At 42.6% G+C, this 15,838-nt stretch overlaps 2 protein-coding genes across 3 annotated transcripts; one reads left to right on the top strand and one right to left on the bottom strand.

Annotated features, from left to right (window-relative positions):
• The first annotated feature begins 738 nt into the window (after positions 1 to 738).
• On the top strand, positions 739 to 3,904 carry LOC118216929 (small integral membrane protein 10-like protein 2A). The gene is made up of 2 exons (XM_035398557.1): positions 739 to 1,123; positions 1,844 to 3,904. Exons 1-2 carry the CDS (start codon positions 944 to 946, stop codon positions 1,862 to 1,864), a joined length of 201 nt encoding a protein of 66 aa, XP_035254448.1. The 5' UTR covers positions 739 to 943; the 3' UTR covers positions 1,865 to 3,904.
• Positions 3,905 to 5,520: 1,616 nt separating this feature from the next.
• rpusd1 (RNA pseudouridine synthase domain containing 1) lies at positions 5,521 to 12,604 on the bottom strand. 2 transcript variants are annotated; one of them, XM_035398555.1, is made up of 6 exons: positions 12,477 to 12,604; positions 11,509 to 11,702; positions 10,493 to 10,616; positions 10,064 to 10,166; positions 9,856 to 9,957; positions 5,521 to 8,496 (listed from the first exon to the last, which is right to left on the bottom strand). In XM_035398555.1, exons 2-6 carry the CDS (start codon positions 11,688 to 11,690, stop codon positions 8,114 to 8,116), a joined length of 894 nt encoding a protein of 297 aa, XP_035254446.1. In that variant the 5' UTR covers positions 11,691 to 11,702; positions 12,477 to 12,604; the 3' UTR covers positions 5,521 to 8,113. The 2 variants fall into 2 exon arrangements, with proteins under 2 accessions (XP_035254446.1, XP_035254447.1); XM_035398556.1 differs by having other exon boundaries at positions 12,468 to 12,566.
• Between the last annotated feature and the right edge of the window lie 3,234 nt (positions 12,605 to 15,838).

The raw sequence follows: 15,838 nt of genomic DNA, 5'->3' as shown, positions 1-15,838 counted from the left end.
GATTCCAGGTTAGGAAGCAGGCAACTGTGTGACCTTATGAAAGTGAAAATACTAAAGAAAGCCATAGCAACAGTACAATATATTATTTATTTGCTTAATCGTTTTTGTCCCAGGCACCCCATAGAATTTAAAAAAAGAGTTTTACTGGTGAATTCTGATTAAATGTACACTGTTCAAGGAAGCTGTGCAGTGTACCATTTGTCAATGAAAGTTTCATCACTGCAGTGGTAAATTATTTTGCTATCCTTTTGAGTTAAATTGTTTTTTGCATTAACTGATATTTTAGAAAAGGATACTTTTGATCTAGCGGGTCTGAGTACAATTCTAGAGAAGTTCAAAATGCACTATATGCATATCCAGAGCTTCATAATCATGTCAAGTGTATCTCTTAGTGGAATGTCTAGTGTATCTTTTAGTATCAAAGGGTTTTACATCCCGTTTTTTTTTTTTTTTTTTTCATTTTTTGGCTGGGTGTTAAGTACTTACAGCAAAAAACATACATGGTTTGAAAATAAAACGTGTGATTAGTCATGTCTCCCAGGAGGCTTTCGTGGATAAATAAACATTATTTTTTGCTGTTTTCGAGTGTTATTTTACTAAGAGATTCTTAATAATGAAAATATAACCGGTGCGGGTCAGTTCTGATTGAAGTTTGTCAACAGTAGCCACGTATGTGTTTCAGCAGGAAGAGAAAGCCGTCTCTTTTCAGCAAACGGAACGAAAAAATCAGCTTGCATAGTGTGTTACACCGTTATTTGTCCGGGGTGGTGACTGGAAAGGGAAGCAAATGTTTGCGTGCAGTGGGACGGGTTGGACTGGTTTACCCCAAATGAAAAGATGAGTGTGATAGAGTAAACAAAGAAGACGTGTATTGCTGTAGTTAGTTAAGTAGACAGACTACTAATCAAAACATTGGACTAGTATAAGTGACAGGCGGCGTCTTATGGCGGGTTTGTCTTACTTGGTGTTCCGATTTTCGGGGTCCGCTGGTAGGACGTATGGAGTGTTTTCAAAGGGATTAACGAGGACTTTGTTGATATTTTTTGATCTTGCATGGCGACTTCGAATCAAATTTCCATACCTCTACCTCATCGCCTCAATGATGTTCAATGTACGGTTACAGGTAAGTGTAAACGAATAATATATTATTTGGGCGAAAGGGATCAAATGCACAGGATCCTATATTTAACATTATGCTGTCAATGTTAGTGGTAGTTAGCCCACAAGATGATTTACATGCTGATTCAGCTGGCTCGCTACATTATTACGACCACTAGCTAGCAAGCTATCTGCCTGCAGTGCGAATGCTTGCTAATGCTGTAAACTATAGGAATCTATAATTTACTAACTCATAGCTATAATTAGTTATAACATTCAAGCGCTGTTTTCTGGAAAGGTTGTGCAGTGTTTGGTGCAATTCCTTTAAAACCAGTTTTTTTTAAACCTAGTGTCTCATGTATGTTACTTCTCAAACCATTCTCTGTGTCCTGCTCCTTCTTTGAGCCTTAATCACACTCTTGCACCAACTCTGTAATCCATGGCTGCCTTCATCGTATTTGAGTAATATAGGCTGCTGGGACGACGGAGTGGAGTAAATGCTATTTAGAGGCTGCAGGTTTGATTCCCACATAAGGCACAGTTCCTGCACCCATGAATAAGACACTTAGCTCAAATTTCTTCCCAAATGTCGAGCTGTTTGAATGTAATATATGGGAGTACTGTAAGAACTGTGTGAATGGCCCTGGATAAGGGCTTGGGCGTGGCAGGGAAAATATGGCAGTGTCATGTCTGTGACACAGGAGACTGAGAGAGGTGACTAATCATGATATATTTATACTTCCAGGTTCACATTGAAATACACTGATGTGCGGCTGCCACAGGAGAAGAGCATGCCTGCTCCTGAGAATAATGTGCTTTTTTCACGGTACATTTTCGGATGGATTTGTGACTTCCTGCTTGCACAGACGTGGACGATATAATGAGAACAGCAAGCGTGACCATTGACACATGGCCGCTGTCTCTGTTGCTTACTGCCAGTGGTGAGGAGGGGGGTGTCCAGTGCCTTTGCTCGGGGAAGCAAAGATGTCGTCAGGTGGGTGTGTCCTACCCCAAACTGCAGGGACGTAACATGAACCGTCTGCAGCACAGGACCGGATAAGAGAAGGATCGCTTTTATCTGGGCCAACAGGACAGAGAGAGGAAGGCAGATTGAATTTTGTGCTAATTTTCAGGGTCGGTACGATAATGACATTGCGACAGACAGAAGTACAGAGCGGTACAATTATGACGGTTTTATGTGTGAATGTTCAGGGTATTTCCCCTTCTTCTTTAACTTTTTTGAAGTTTCAACTGACAGCGCCACCATGTGGCCAGAAGGGAAAGAAACTGGAGCCTTAACTTTCACTGCGTTCAAAGCGGGGGTCTCATGCTCAAACCCTGGAGGGCCGCTGTGTCTGCTGCTTTTTGATGTGTCCCTGCACTGAAACGCTTCATTTACGTTTCTGATTGGCTATAGAGTCTGTGCACCTTGTTTCCAAGGCCTAAATTGGCTTCTGATTGAAAGGAACTCACGAAAACGCAGCAGAGGTCATGGCCCACCAGAACTGGAGTTTGAGAACTCTGGTTCAAAGTGACCCGGCCTCTCCAGGACTGTGTTTTAAACCAGCCCTTCTGCGGCCGCTCCAAGCCCAGCTGTCTGGGAAGCAGGCCAGGCCTCGGGAGGAGGGGGGGTCCTGTGACCCGCAGTGTTTTATGGCAGGTCTTCGGCATACTGTACAGGTTGGGAAGTGGCTGCATGCACTCACTTTCACACCCATACACGAGGTCTAACTTTAGCCAAATCGCAGTGCAACAGCTTCCGCGCTTACTATTTATGACTGCAGTGAGGAAAGGGGTTTTTAAATGAGTCATGGAAAATGTTTTAAACTATATTGATTTGTATAGGGTTTGTTTTTGATTTGTTTTACATCTTGATAATTTATCAACACTTAAAAGGAATATATAAAATAATGTAGTCCCAGTGGCCCTTTCTTCAAAACAGTAAATGATGAAAACTTGTCTCTGCTTGTTTACAGATGTATTTGATATGCTTGTATAGGATATGTTGTATTTCTCTGTGTTTTAGCACAGTGTCTTTTCTGTCAGGTGGAACCCAAACCCTGTGTGCACTAAATTTTTTGTTAGCACTGTTGAATAAATTGTGAACTTTCAGAGGCCTGTTTTGCATGTCTGTGCTTTTGCAGGCGGTATTCAAAATGTGTAACGTCACATGCCGATTGGACAATCTGGGGTAAAGTCAACAAACCCCATCTTCACTGACCGACTAGTTCCACAAAGACTAATACTAATACAAAAAGACTAAAGGTGAATATTTGACAGCTGTGATTATGTATGTGTTCCACAGGGATGCATGGTAAGGAATGAGTGTTAAGCCAGGGTGGGTAAAATGGCAATGTGTGGGAAGCTTTTGGGATGCTTCTAGAAACTAGCTCATTGCCAGCTCCCACTCTCCTGGTCTATTGTACATAGGACTTCAAATTAATGTGGTTTCTTTTACATGTTGGAAAGGGTTTTAATAGAAGTCAGATGATCTGAATAATTAATATCATATTAATCAAGTCACATATCTCAGTTGCTGACAGAAAACATTTTAAGCCCTTCTGACCAACAGGCTGCCATGGTTTGTTGTCTTGTTTCTGTTATTGGAGGATTACTTCTAAAGATAGAGCATGTAGTGTTATTGAAATGTCAAATTCCTCTTGACCACTGCCCCCCGTCACCCAACAACTTTTCTCATAAATGTTTAATTCCAAGCCCCGTCAGTGCCTTAACCCTCCTGATGTGGGATGTGTTTCTGCATGAAGGCAGAGGTGTGAGAATAAACATGTATGTCTAAGAAGATTCACCTTTCAGGGGTTTTGTTCATTGCTTTGTCTCTCTTTGCCCACTGACTTTGTTGGGGGGGGGGGTATTGCAGATATTTCAGAAATGGCGATTGTGACTATGCAGTTTGGAGAGTCTAAATGTCTGGCTTGATGCAGGTGTTATTGTCGAAATAATCACCTGTTCATTAGAGATTAAAATAGAAAGCTATAGATTAACTGTATGAGTTTGGCCGTGACAGAAGGGCGAGGCTTCTGTTGGATATATAATTTCTAGATCATCAGCTTTAAAAAACAGACAATATCATTGATCTGGAAAACGTGCTCTGTGCGACCATGGGAATGTTGTCTGGGGTCTCTGCCTTCTCTCCCTCTACAGGCATGGGAAAGAATGTCTTTGGGAAATCAGAGTCACGCTGAGGGTCTCTTTCTCCCCCTCCCCTCAGCAGGCATAGAAAGGCGTTATGGTGTCTCCTTTCCCTGAGCATTTAAACTGCCCCTGATGAGACACAGCTCACCAGGATCATTGGGGGTCAAAGACCCAGCCTGGCTAAAGAATGCACTAAGATCATGTTGCTTTTGGCGGTGATTCATTCTGGCTGGATTTAATATTTTTTTGTCTGCAGATATCACCTCTGTTGTTAGAAGCAGAAGTAAACTTTACTTTTTTATGTGAATGTTTCAGCTTTCAGATAAGACGGTCCTCGTCTGACCCCACTCTCTCAGCTCCACCCTTCCACACCTCAACCAATCAGCGCAAGCAACATAAAATGCGTACATTTCCTTACTTCAGTTACATACTTCAGTTTTTGGGTCCTTAATATCATCCAGTTAAGATCTGTTGCATTTGGGGGATGATTTTTTATCTGCTGTAGCCATCTTGGGAATCTGAACCTTGCATCTGCGCCTGGTGTTTCTTTGTGTTTGGTGTGCGCAGGATCTGGCATTTTCATCCCTGGCTTTTTGGAATATTTGGCTGTCTTTTGGTTTTTGAACTTTGAATTTAGTTTTCCTCGGACACGCTTGGGAGAAACAAGCTGTAGTTTGGTATTTTTCTTCATTCATTTCTTTTGTAACTGTGACCTGTCCGTGTCTGGGACATTCATTATTTGTAAAGGTAGTTTGTACATTTGTCGTTAGATGTTGAATTTAGCAACTTAATAAACTTCTTAATTTTAATCTGCTTATTAGTTATACATTTTGATAAAGGTTGATCCAAGAGGTTCCTCTGTCTATCCACAAATTTGGCAAATGATAATTAATATCTCTAATAATAATCATATTAAATCAAATATATTTGAAATATTGGATAAGTGAGAAGTTTTAACTGTTGATACACTTGTGTTCAGTATTCAGAGTGCTGAACATTATACATTATAGGGTGTTAGCCATTAAAACCACTGGATTCAGAACATAAACATTTTACTCAATCCTCACTGTCCCGACACTCCATTAACCCTGTAAAATTGGGGGCTCCCGTGAGCAGTCAATCGCTGTCTTATTTGAACCAATCAAGTAACCTTGTTCTCCACCGTAAAACAGTATGACTGGTTTAACTGAGTCACTATCATACATGGTAGAACCCTTAACCCTTCTTTGCTGAACTACTGAATTATGCAAAAAAAAAAAAAAAAAAACATTTATTTGTTTCTTGTATTTTTATTTGGTCATTATTCATATGCTGAGAGATCATTCTCTGAAGAGTCTGTAGCAGGTACAGTTATAATAGTGGCTGTACTGATGCTGACAGCTCTCCACATATACTATCACCACAACACTTTGGAACATTAAACTACAATGAAGAATCGTAACTTAAAACTGAACAACCTGTAGATCGTTGTGCTCACACGTAATGGTATTTATAATTGGGTTTAATTTACTTTACAAATTAAAATTGATTTAAATGTATAAATGCAATAAATTACAATATTCAGACACATCACATGTACAAATGAAGATAAAAAAGGTCAAATAACAATACGTAGCTGCACCGTACAACAGAACACAAATACCATTTAACACCGAAACTACACTGAGGGTTTCCACAGAAACAGAGTTAGGAAAAACACAGCTCTGCCTCCTGCATGTCCCCATATGTGACGGAGACAGGTAAACGTCTGCATGCTGGTAAGACATTAGCTTTGAGTGTCACTGTGACCTTTTCCCCTTCAAGCCTGACAGACCCAGTCCACGTAGTGCCACATGACTCATCTGTCATGTGGATGGGCTGACATCACAGGACTGATTAGCAAACAGGATGGCCACCCAGACATTAATATCAATGAATCATTGGTGCAAAAAATAAAAAATAACCCCAACATGATGTTTAATCAGTCAGAACTCCATTTTCTGTACATTTCTTAAGGATACGGGGTCTGAATAGGCATGAGATGCTGGCAGAATTGAGCAGGAACTCCAGCACATGTCAAAGCCACGCAGGCAGTGACATCACAAGGTTACACAAGCTCCTCCCACAGCAACCACAAGTCACCACCTATCTGGGACTTGTTCACAAAGCAGCAGTATTGCGAGCAGAGAACTCCACAGAGAGAACAATGGACTCCCATCCCATCAGCCCCATTACAAAGTGTACAAAGCGTGGTGCTTGCCAAAACAAGGCACACCCAGCTGCATGTTTGACAAGTAAAGCTGCCAGCAGACTTGCACCATACATGGCCACAGATACTCTATGTACTTACCAGATATTCAGCTCTCTATGTTAACACTGAAAATTTTGTGGTGTTGAAGTTATATTTGTTCAAATTGCGCCTCAGCCAAATGAAAACCCCCCAATCTACAATTCTGACAGTCTCTGGAGTGACTGCATGGCACCAAGTGAAAGCACCCAAGTTTAAATAAACCCACCAACAAGACTATGGGGACTCTTCAGGCACCTATACCCATAATGCATAGCAAAAGATTCTGAAAGTGAAACCATCAGCAATTTAAAAAAAAACTGTCTAGAATACCAAGATAGCACGCCCACAAACAAGTTGAAACCAACAGCTAGCTTGATGAAACTTGTGCAAGACTGGCTAACATAAAAACGTCATCCCACAGATACAGTATTTAACAGTACTTAATAATGACAAACTGAACGATTACCAGCTCTCACACCACAGAGCTTCATTGAGAGCCTGAGACATGGTCTAAATACATGATTACCATGTCGTTAATAACACTTAAATGCCTGCTTTAGTTAACATGCAAGTTAGCTTGGTTATTATTTGTTTTTTTCACAATTAGCTATTGGTTGCTGCCATGCTATCAATAAGTTAAAACTTTTGCAAGCTTTTTGTAAACTACCATACTAATTAGAGTATAACAGCTGCCACTAACTTGGCTTTCAAGCTCAAAGGAAAGGAAGCTGTTTATTATTGCCAGTATTGGCATTAAAAGTGTTGGGTCACGTTGGCGAATACATGGTGTTCAGCCATTTCTTCCTCAGCGCTGGTTATAAAAGTTCCAAACTTCGCACTCGGGTTGTAGGTCTGATGTAGTTTTGAATCATTTTGGGATGTTTATTGGGTTGAACAGGGATTAGAGGCCTCCAAGGCTGCTTGCAAACTCTATTTCCAAAATTGTTTATATTACATCGTCTTCTAAATTTCTGAAAAACCAGACATATTTACAAAGAATGATGGATACAGGTGCCAGGCATGCGTACAGTGTCTCTTTCCTAGACAGCCCATAAAAAAGGTCACATGACACCCTCAGGCACGTGTGCGTTGTGTGCAGAAACCTTTCATTTTCACTCAAACATGCCAACATAACTGGTCTTCCTTTAGCCTAAAATATAAAATTGTCAACACAGGCCACTGTGTTTCAAAATATAGTTTTGTAAATTAGCTTGCACATGACCCATTTATTCACATGTCCTCATATGTTATGTACTTTGTACAGTATAGTCAACAACTTCTGATGTCAGGCTGATTAAAATATTAAAAAGCAATGTCCTGGTGCTGAGGAGGTTGAATAAACACTGATACACCATTCCGCCCTGCTCTGGTCTGCCCAACACCACTGCACTGCCCAGCTCCACCCTACTGCCCCACCCCCAGGAGGGGTAAAAGGCAAAGACACCATTTCACATCACAGGGGGAGAAATGGGAAATAACTGCAGTGATCTAGAGCTGCAGGAGGAAGGGAAATCTACCACTGTGTGCAAGTTTGTGTATGAGCGTATGTGTGTGTATGCGCACACGTGTGTGTGTGTGTCTGTGTCTGTGTGTTCAGTCCATACCCCACTCACACAGCCACTGCTGGCACTGGGCAATCTGTTCTTCCGTCTCCACTGGGGGGCTCTTTCTCTTCTCTATCCCAGAATGCCGTGGGCTCTGCCCCTCCCCCTCCCCCACGGCAGGCTGCAGCAGGCCCAGCAGGGCAGCCTCTAACGTGCAGAGCTGGCTCTGAGGGGCCCAGTGGGGGTCGAGCGAGGGCAGGAAGGGGTCCGGTGCGGTGACCTCCACGGGCTCGGGGTCCAGCGGGATGCGCAGCAGGTACGCGTGCAGCATCATGCGGTAGGGGGCGCTGTCCGTCCGCAGGCTGTACGTGAAGTCGCCCACGATGGGGTGACCGATTGCGCTGCAGTGCACTCTGAGCTGGTGTGTCCGGCCTGGTAGGAGATGCACATGAACACGCACCAGCACACTTACTGAGTACGATTATAAAACAGGGACAAGAATGATCAAATCAACATGTACTGTGTGCAACCTAGTCTGTTCTGAGCATTTAGCCCACTGAGTTGCACTTTTACAAGCTGGACAGCAGAGGGCAGAATAAACTGCTTCTTCTGGCCTCCCCACTCATTTCTCATTACACTGCACTTTCATCTCTCTGCTCTACCCTGCTGCAGATCAGCAGGTCTCAAGCTGTGGTCTTGATAGGTTCACATTGTGAATGGCACATCACAGCAGCATAACATTTTTTAATCAGTGCAGCATAATGGTTTCAAGCTGTAGTCTGAGTGAACCAACTGAGAAGGTTAGAAAATAACAGTGAACCATGCAACTGGACTGCTAATTAAACAAACTTCATATATGAATGAGCAGCAGTCACACAGTGAAGTGTAGCATAATGGTCAAGAAGCTAGTCTTGTAACGATGAAGTTATGGGTTTGAGATACTGTCATGGTACCCTTGAACAAAGACTTGAATTGCTCCAGCCTAAACAAGCTAAACAAAACAAACAAAACTAAAACTGAACTGTGTAAGATTTGTTGTGCCAAAAATGGCAGTGTTTTAGGCAGTGGCGTAGGTTTTGTTTGAACATTGGGGGGGACACATTAAGTGTGTGGTCTGGGGGTCCTCCCCCAGGAAATTTTGAGCATCAAACACTTAATTTCCTGCATTCTGGTGAATTTTTTATTCCCCCCCGAAATCTACGCCTATGCTTTTAGGACAGCCGTGCGGTACAATGGCTAGAAACCTGGGCTAGTAACCCAGAGGCTGGGGACGTCCCAGCTGGGGCTCAGCCACTGTACCCATGGGTGAGGTACTTAACCTGAACGCATCACTAAATGCTGGCTGAATAGACTGTATGTAAAAATGCAATCTGTGTACAGTCACTCTGGGTAAAGATGTCAGATAAATGTGAATACAATGCAAGGGAGCGGATTCTTGGTTTAAGACTCTCAGAGCATTTAGTGATACTGCATTTATCTATTACTGAGAGCAACACTGATCTTCTCAATTTCAGTATGATACTCTAGATTAGAGTGTCAGCCAAGGGACTGTAATGTAGATATAAAGTTTATTCTACAGGAAATAAAGGTTTTTCATAAATGACCAGTCATGTTCATAGCGGTTAAAGGCTGTGTTAGACTGTGTTGGTGGCTTATGGAGGCGGTGTTGGTTGTGGTTAAAGGCTGTGTTAGAGACTGTGTTGGTAGTGGTTAAAGGCTGTGTTAGAGACTGTGCTGGTGGCAGTTGGAGGCTGTGTTGGTATTGGTTAAAGGCTGTGTTAGAGACTGTACCAGTGAGAGGCTGCAGCAGGACTTTGGTGACCGGGTCTCCACTGTACGAGCCATACTCCAGCACCTGAAGCTCCGTCTGGCACGGCTTGGGGTTCTCACAGCCTGGGGGGGGGGGGTTATGCATCAGATTAGGCCTTGCATCGCCTGCCTCGTGGCTCAGAGGATATGTGGGTAAAAATTACTTGCTAAGAGAAATCTGAAATCTGACCCTCCGCTCCTGCTATGCACATCATGTGGGTCTTCCCCTCTGAGGTGTTTTTACCAATGGAGAAATCCAGAGTCATCCTGCCACAGTCCACCAACCCTCTGACCTGAGCGAGGGGGGGGGGGGGGGCGGGGGTAGAGAGAAACAGAGAGAGAGAAGGAGAGAGAGAGAGATAGAGACAGTGAGGGGGAGGGGGGAGAGACAGAAAGAGAGAGAGGACGAGACAGAGATGATTCATATAATATGATTCTAAATATATAGCTGTAATTGTATCTGGCTATTCAGCTCCTGTGTCAGTAAGGCTGACCCAGAGCAATTTTAAGGCTGTCCCAGTGCAAGGTAGGCCTTGTGTGTCAGTGCATGGCTGTAGCAGGGTGAGGGTAAAGCTGTAACAGGGTGAAATGGGCCCTGCATGTCAGTGTAAAGCTGTACCAGAGCGAGGTAGGCCTTGGTCACCAGGCGTTCCTTGAAGCAGCGGTACGCCTTCCCAGCAGCAGCCTTGTTCAGGGCCACACACAGCGCTCCACTGGTGGAGAAATCCAGCTGGTGACAAAACCTGTTACGTTCACACACACACGCACGCACGCACGCACGCACGCACACACACACACACAGAAAGACACACACGCACACCGTGACCTCAGAATCTCACACACAGATGACCCAGAGTACTATGTTCATGTGGACAGTGTGGCAGGAGAGAAACAGGCTAGCTGGTGTGGTTGTGGTAGCAAGGTGGCACAGAGGCATCACATGACTTCTAATGGTGCAGAATACAGCCACCTTCCCTTACGGTGACATGTTGTGGTCTCACACTGCCCTGCACAGCTAACACCCTTTACTGTGGAGTGAACCAGAGTCTGTGGGCATTTATGTGTATGCACTGGTGCATAGTTAAGCTCATGTGAACCAATGCTCCCAACAGCTGTTCAGGCAATACCTGTGCTCCCTTACTACTTCAGTGTTCATTCAAATGCATTTTGATACACATTTTGAATATTCTTATTGTTTTATTCTTACAGTGTGTCACTGTGGTCTCATTACACTTGCAGATTGAAGACAAACTGCTCTCCTTTATTTCTACAGATAATAAGAATTTAAAACACATCCTGCAAAAAATTTGTGATAAATTCAAGGCACCCAGAGCCTTAGCTACAAATTTTCAGGCCCAGGAAAAAAATATATACATTTGGAGAGCCCATCCAATAAATTTTGTAACAAATAAAAAATATATTTTGTTGATAATAACCTTGGCTCCACCCTCTGGGATATAATTTATGGGAGGTTTCCACGAGTTACAATTCCCAGTCTGTGGTGAAGGACCATGTAAACAAGTCTCGATTTTCAGGTGAGATCTTCAGCCTTACATGTGAGGATAACGTTACATCTAAACATACAGTGCCAAAGTCAAAGACAAATAATGAGCCTTCGTAAAATCGGGCAGAGACCTGAATCCGTAGTATGTACCAGGGTCGGCCAGCTCAGGGAAGCGGTGTCGCAGCTGGCTCTGCACGGTCTGCTTCTCGTACCACATCTTGCTGTCGATACGGATGTCCCAGTGCTTGTTGACCACAATGAAGTCAGGACTGTGATACAGCACGCGCAGGTTCTCCAGGCTGGCTGGCTCCATGCTCGCGCTGACCTGGCGAGGACCAGTGCGGAAAGGGGAGTCAGCACGTTCCCTCTGGATGTGGTTACGTACGTCATGCTTATCCCAAACACGTTTATTAAGAACTGGCAATCGTCAAAGACATCTCAGTAATGCATTTACTGTTCTTAATAACCGCATTTCCCCAACAATAACTTTTCCTCCCTCAAAGTAAAGTTACTACTGCCTTTGGGTGGAAGCGGCAAGAAGAAACAACCAAATCCCATCAGTCAGGGTGGTAGCTAACGTTAACCTTGTACACATAACATAACGTCCTACACACAAATGCATCCCTGAAGCAACAGCAGCCAGACAGAAAAGTCTACCAATCGCAATTAAACGGAATCGTGTCTACCAACATTATGGCTCTAGCCACCACAATACATTATTCATCATCGATTTAAATATATGGTGCGCAGTTAGCTACTAGCCTGGAAGACAACTGTCAACGCCTACAAATACACAGGCGAGCATCGCCTCTGCTCTGCCCCACCTCCATCACGAGCTATAACACGCAATTTATAGTTTTACTGAGTATTTACATCATACTTGTGAACTCCGTCGCTATCTTTATTCACACTAGATAGCTAACTGGTCAACATGTTCGGTTTGCTAGTTAGTTCGTTAGCATGCCTGCTATATGTACGAACAACTTAAACTACGCTATCCCTAGAGTGATTAACGTTATCAATCTGAAAATGCTTGCTAATATAACATTATTAAACATGGTATAATTTACACAGCAACAGTCAAACATACTTGTTTTACCGTTTTGTTTATTAAAAGGCTCCTGAGGTTTATTTCATTGCAGTCCCCGTGTCTGAGCACATTGTGTTAGTGTACAAACATAGCCATGGCACACGTAACAGGAACTGTCATGCCATATTAAGGGAAACCACCAATCACGACAAAGGTACGACTTACATCTACCAATCGGAGGACTGAAAAATCGGGTAAAAAAAATCTTGATATGACTGACCCGGATATCAATGACTAGCATTGTTTTCGCGCGAAATGTGAAATTATTTACTATGGAAGCTGAAGAAACGTGCATTATAGATAGTACGTTTGTTGCGTGTAGTTATAAATAAAATAGATTTTTGAGTATATTTGTTCATTCACCTCATTTTATGAACTATTTGTCTGTTGATTTACGTTTCTGTTTATGTTTAGTGTACAGTGGTGCATATGACGTTAGATAATACCCGGATCAAATATCAGTGTCTCATTTCGCAGAAAAGAGCTACTTGACCTTATACCTGTGAGATGGGACATTTTCCATCTCGGTTCTGGGAAGGCTTCACAAAAAAAGTGAAGTGCCCTAACGCATAATGAATTATGTCTTTAGGTGGAGGCATAACTTTACTGTGCTTGAAGCATATTTTTTTTGTTTTACACAGCAACCTTGCTAAAAGCCCATACCAGCAATTATAAAGTCAGCAGGTTACCAGAAACTTATGAATCCGCAATGTCTTTCATTGCACACTAAAACATTAATTATTATTATTATTATTGTTTAATTCAAAGCACTTCCTGGAAAGTATTATTTTGTTGTTCACTACCAAAAACCAATTTCAAAGGTCAATTGAATGTATCATCTTTTGTTCACTTTGGAATTAAATGCCCTTTAAAGTGGCTGTTACTATCTTCTGGCCTTCGAAGATCCTTTGCTTCCTTCTGTCCCAAGACAGAATCAACATACTTGCCTACTATTGAGTATACAAGTTGCATCCAAGTTGTACAATTTACATACTCAATAGTAGGCAAGTGAGCTGATTGGGACATGGCCTTTGATTAAACGTCCCTCCTCTGCAAGTATGTAGTGACCTGCAGGTGGAGCTGTGTTCATGCATCGCTGATTACTGGTGTGGAGGTCCATGTTCAGAGACTGAGAGAGCAAGGAGTCAGTTGATGGGTTTCCATGAAAATTAAATCTTATGCCGGCTCTAATGCATTTATATGGTAATATAATATGGTAATATAATTTAAGAATGAAATACAAATCCTCAGTGCATACAAATACCATTTATAACAAGGGTCACAACCAAACCCCAAAATCACTAGTATTTTTAAAAAGTGATATTTAATACAAAAATCCAACATGCCAGCACAATACACACAAATGAAATGGGGGCAGGGCAGGTATAGAAGACTACAGCATGATGTCTTCCATTAAAGAAGACTTACCAACTTAGATGTCCATGATCTACCTCACATAAGTTTCTTTGCTGATTTAGGTTGTGCGAATATCCACTCTGTCCCAAAACATAAATAACAAATCCCAAAAAGAAAGGACAACTGAATTAGAAACATTGCAGAAGACAAACAACAACCAAGAAGAAAACTGGAAAATAAGTAAAAATGCCGGTCTTGCGTTTGCTACAAGGAAACCTCTGTGCATCTTCTCTCTGCTGTCACTGTCTTTTTTCCCTCTGTGCTGTCTCTGCACGGGTAACTTGAGGTTTTTTTAAAAATATCCTGCCGCACAGCTGATCTTTGTTTGACTCAATGAGGGAAGTCAGCTGAACAGCAATCTTTGGCCCTGCCCACTGCACAATAATACCCCAGGGGTGTAACAACAAGCCCTAAAAAAAAGAAAAACCACAAATTCCTTCATAACCCAAATTCATACAAAAGACAGGCGTGCTAGAGGGCGAGGATGGGAAGGGAGCCAGAATATGGGCCTTCAGGCTGCGTCTGAATGATTCTGCTAGCCTGACCACAGACAGACTGTCATCATGATTAGGTGAAGGAACTTCACTGGAGGGGATAGTCAGAGGCCTGAAGTTTGCAGTAATGAGTGATCTTGCTGGCCACTCATTTTTTAAGGATGATATATCAAGGGCTGTCCCATAACTCAAACGCATGAGCATGAGCATGCAGTGAAATTCCCCATGTGTTCTTGTGTGCTTGACACAATTTATACATGTCTTTGATTCCCAGAAGTATTTGCATTTCAGCATTATTTATTCCAATTCAGGCATAGAGCAGAACACAGTAATCACATAATTATTGTATATTCTTTTTAGAATGTTATTCTATGTCTGTACCTTACTGAACCCGTGTTCAGCAGTTGTATACGACCATGAAATGCACTTTCTTTTGTACGTCGCTTTGGATAAAAGCGTCTGCCAAATGAATGTAATGTAATGTAATGGAAGCTCAATGAATGCATTCAGAATAACTTTAGGACAAAAGTAATGATGTGAAAGCGTGTTCAAAATTTAAGCAGTTGGCACTAACAGTCTTAGGAGGACGTACTCATGAGTACACATGGAAGCATAGCGTAGTGTAAATGTGCATAGTGTGGAAGTAGTACAGTTCTGGCTTCTGACAATTCACTGAGAAGAACCACATCCTGTGGGTGGGGCCGTCCAATTGAACTCTCTTATATGCTCTATGAGCCTTCCACTCCACTGCTGTTTGAACCTGAGCAGATCACTGATTGGCGGTCATGCCACAGCCGCCCCTTTTACATCTCAGCTGTGCCGCTCCCTGCCCCACTCTCAGTCTTCTCTACAGGACGATTTTCAGGCCGCCATGCCCCTGAGGGTAGATAATTGGTCTAGCAACACTCCTGCTAAGAGCACTGAAATTGGAGAGGCCAATCCCCTGACTCAGAGCGAATTAGCACCCTCCTGTGTCCAAGTGCAGAATAAGCTCAGGTACATGTTCCAACAGGTATTACCAGTGTGTCTGGAGTTTGCAACTCTAACACGTACAGCAGCACACGTTGCCCTAATGAATTACAGTGGAAGTTCAGGCCAGAGTCATTGCAGTTTGTCCTTGCAAAATCCATTCATTCAAGAGCTACTGTTTGCTTTTGATTATCCCTTAAAGGGTATGGGAAGTACTTGGTAATATGACTCTGGTTTATTTGAACCATACTTGCTGGAAAAATGAACAAAGGTTTGCTTTTTTGCAACTACTACAACTAAACTATGGCCATCTTTGAATAGCCTAGGTTGTGACATCACAAGGATGGTCGACCACAGTTTCTCAAGCTATTACTATTACTAGAGCGCTGAATTTCAATGAGCTCAGCGATGAATTCTGATGAAAAAAAAAACAAAGCAGTGAACTCAAGGAGGGACCTTTTTTATTGCCCTGGGATACTCAAATGAGTATGA

The sequence above is a fragment of the Anguilla anguilla genome, chromosome 17 (assembly GCF_013347855.1).
Source record: "Anguilla anguilla isolate fAngAng1 chromosome 17, fAngAng1.pri, whole genome shotgun sequence".
NCBI classification, from domain to species: domain Eukaryota; kingdom Metazoa; phylum Chordata; class Actinopteri; order Anguilliformes; family Anguillidae; genus Anguilla; species Anguilla anguilla.
Note: the sequence above shows the minus strand (reverse complement) of the source record. Positions and strands in the feature narration are given on the sequence as shown.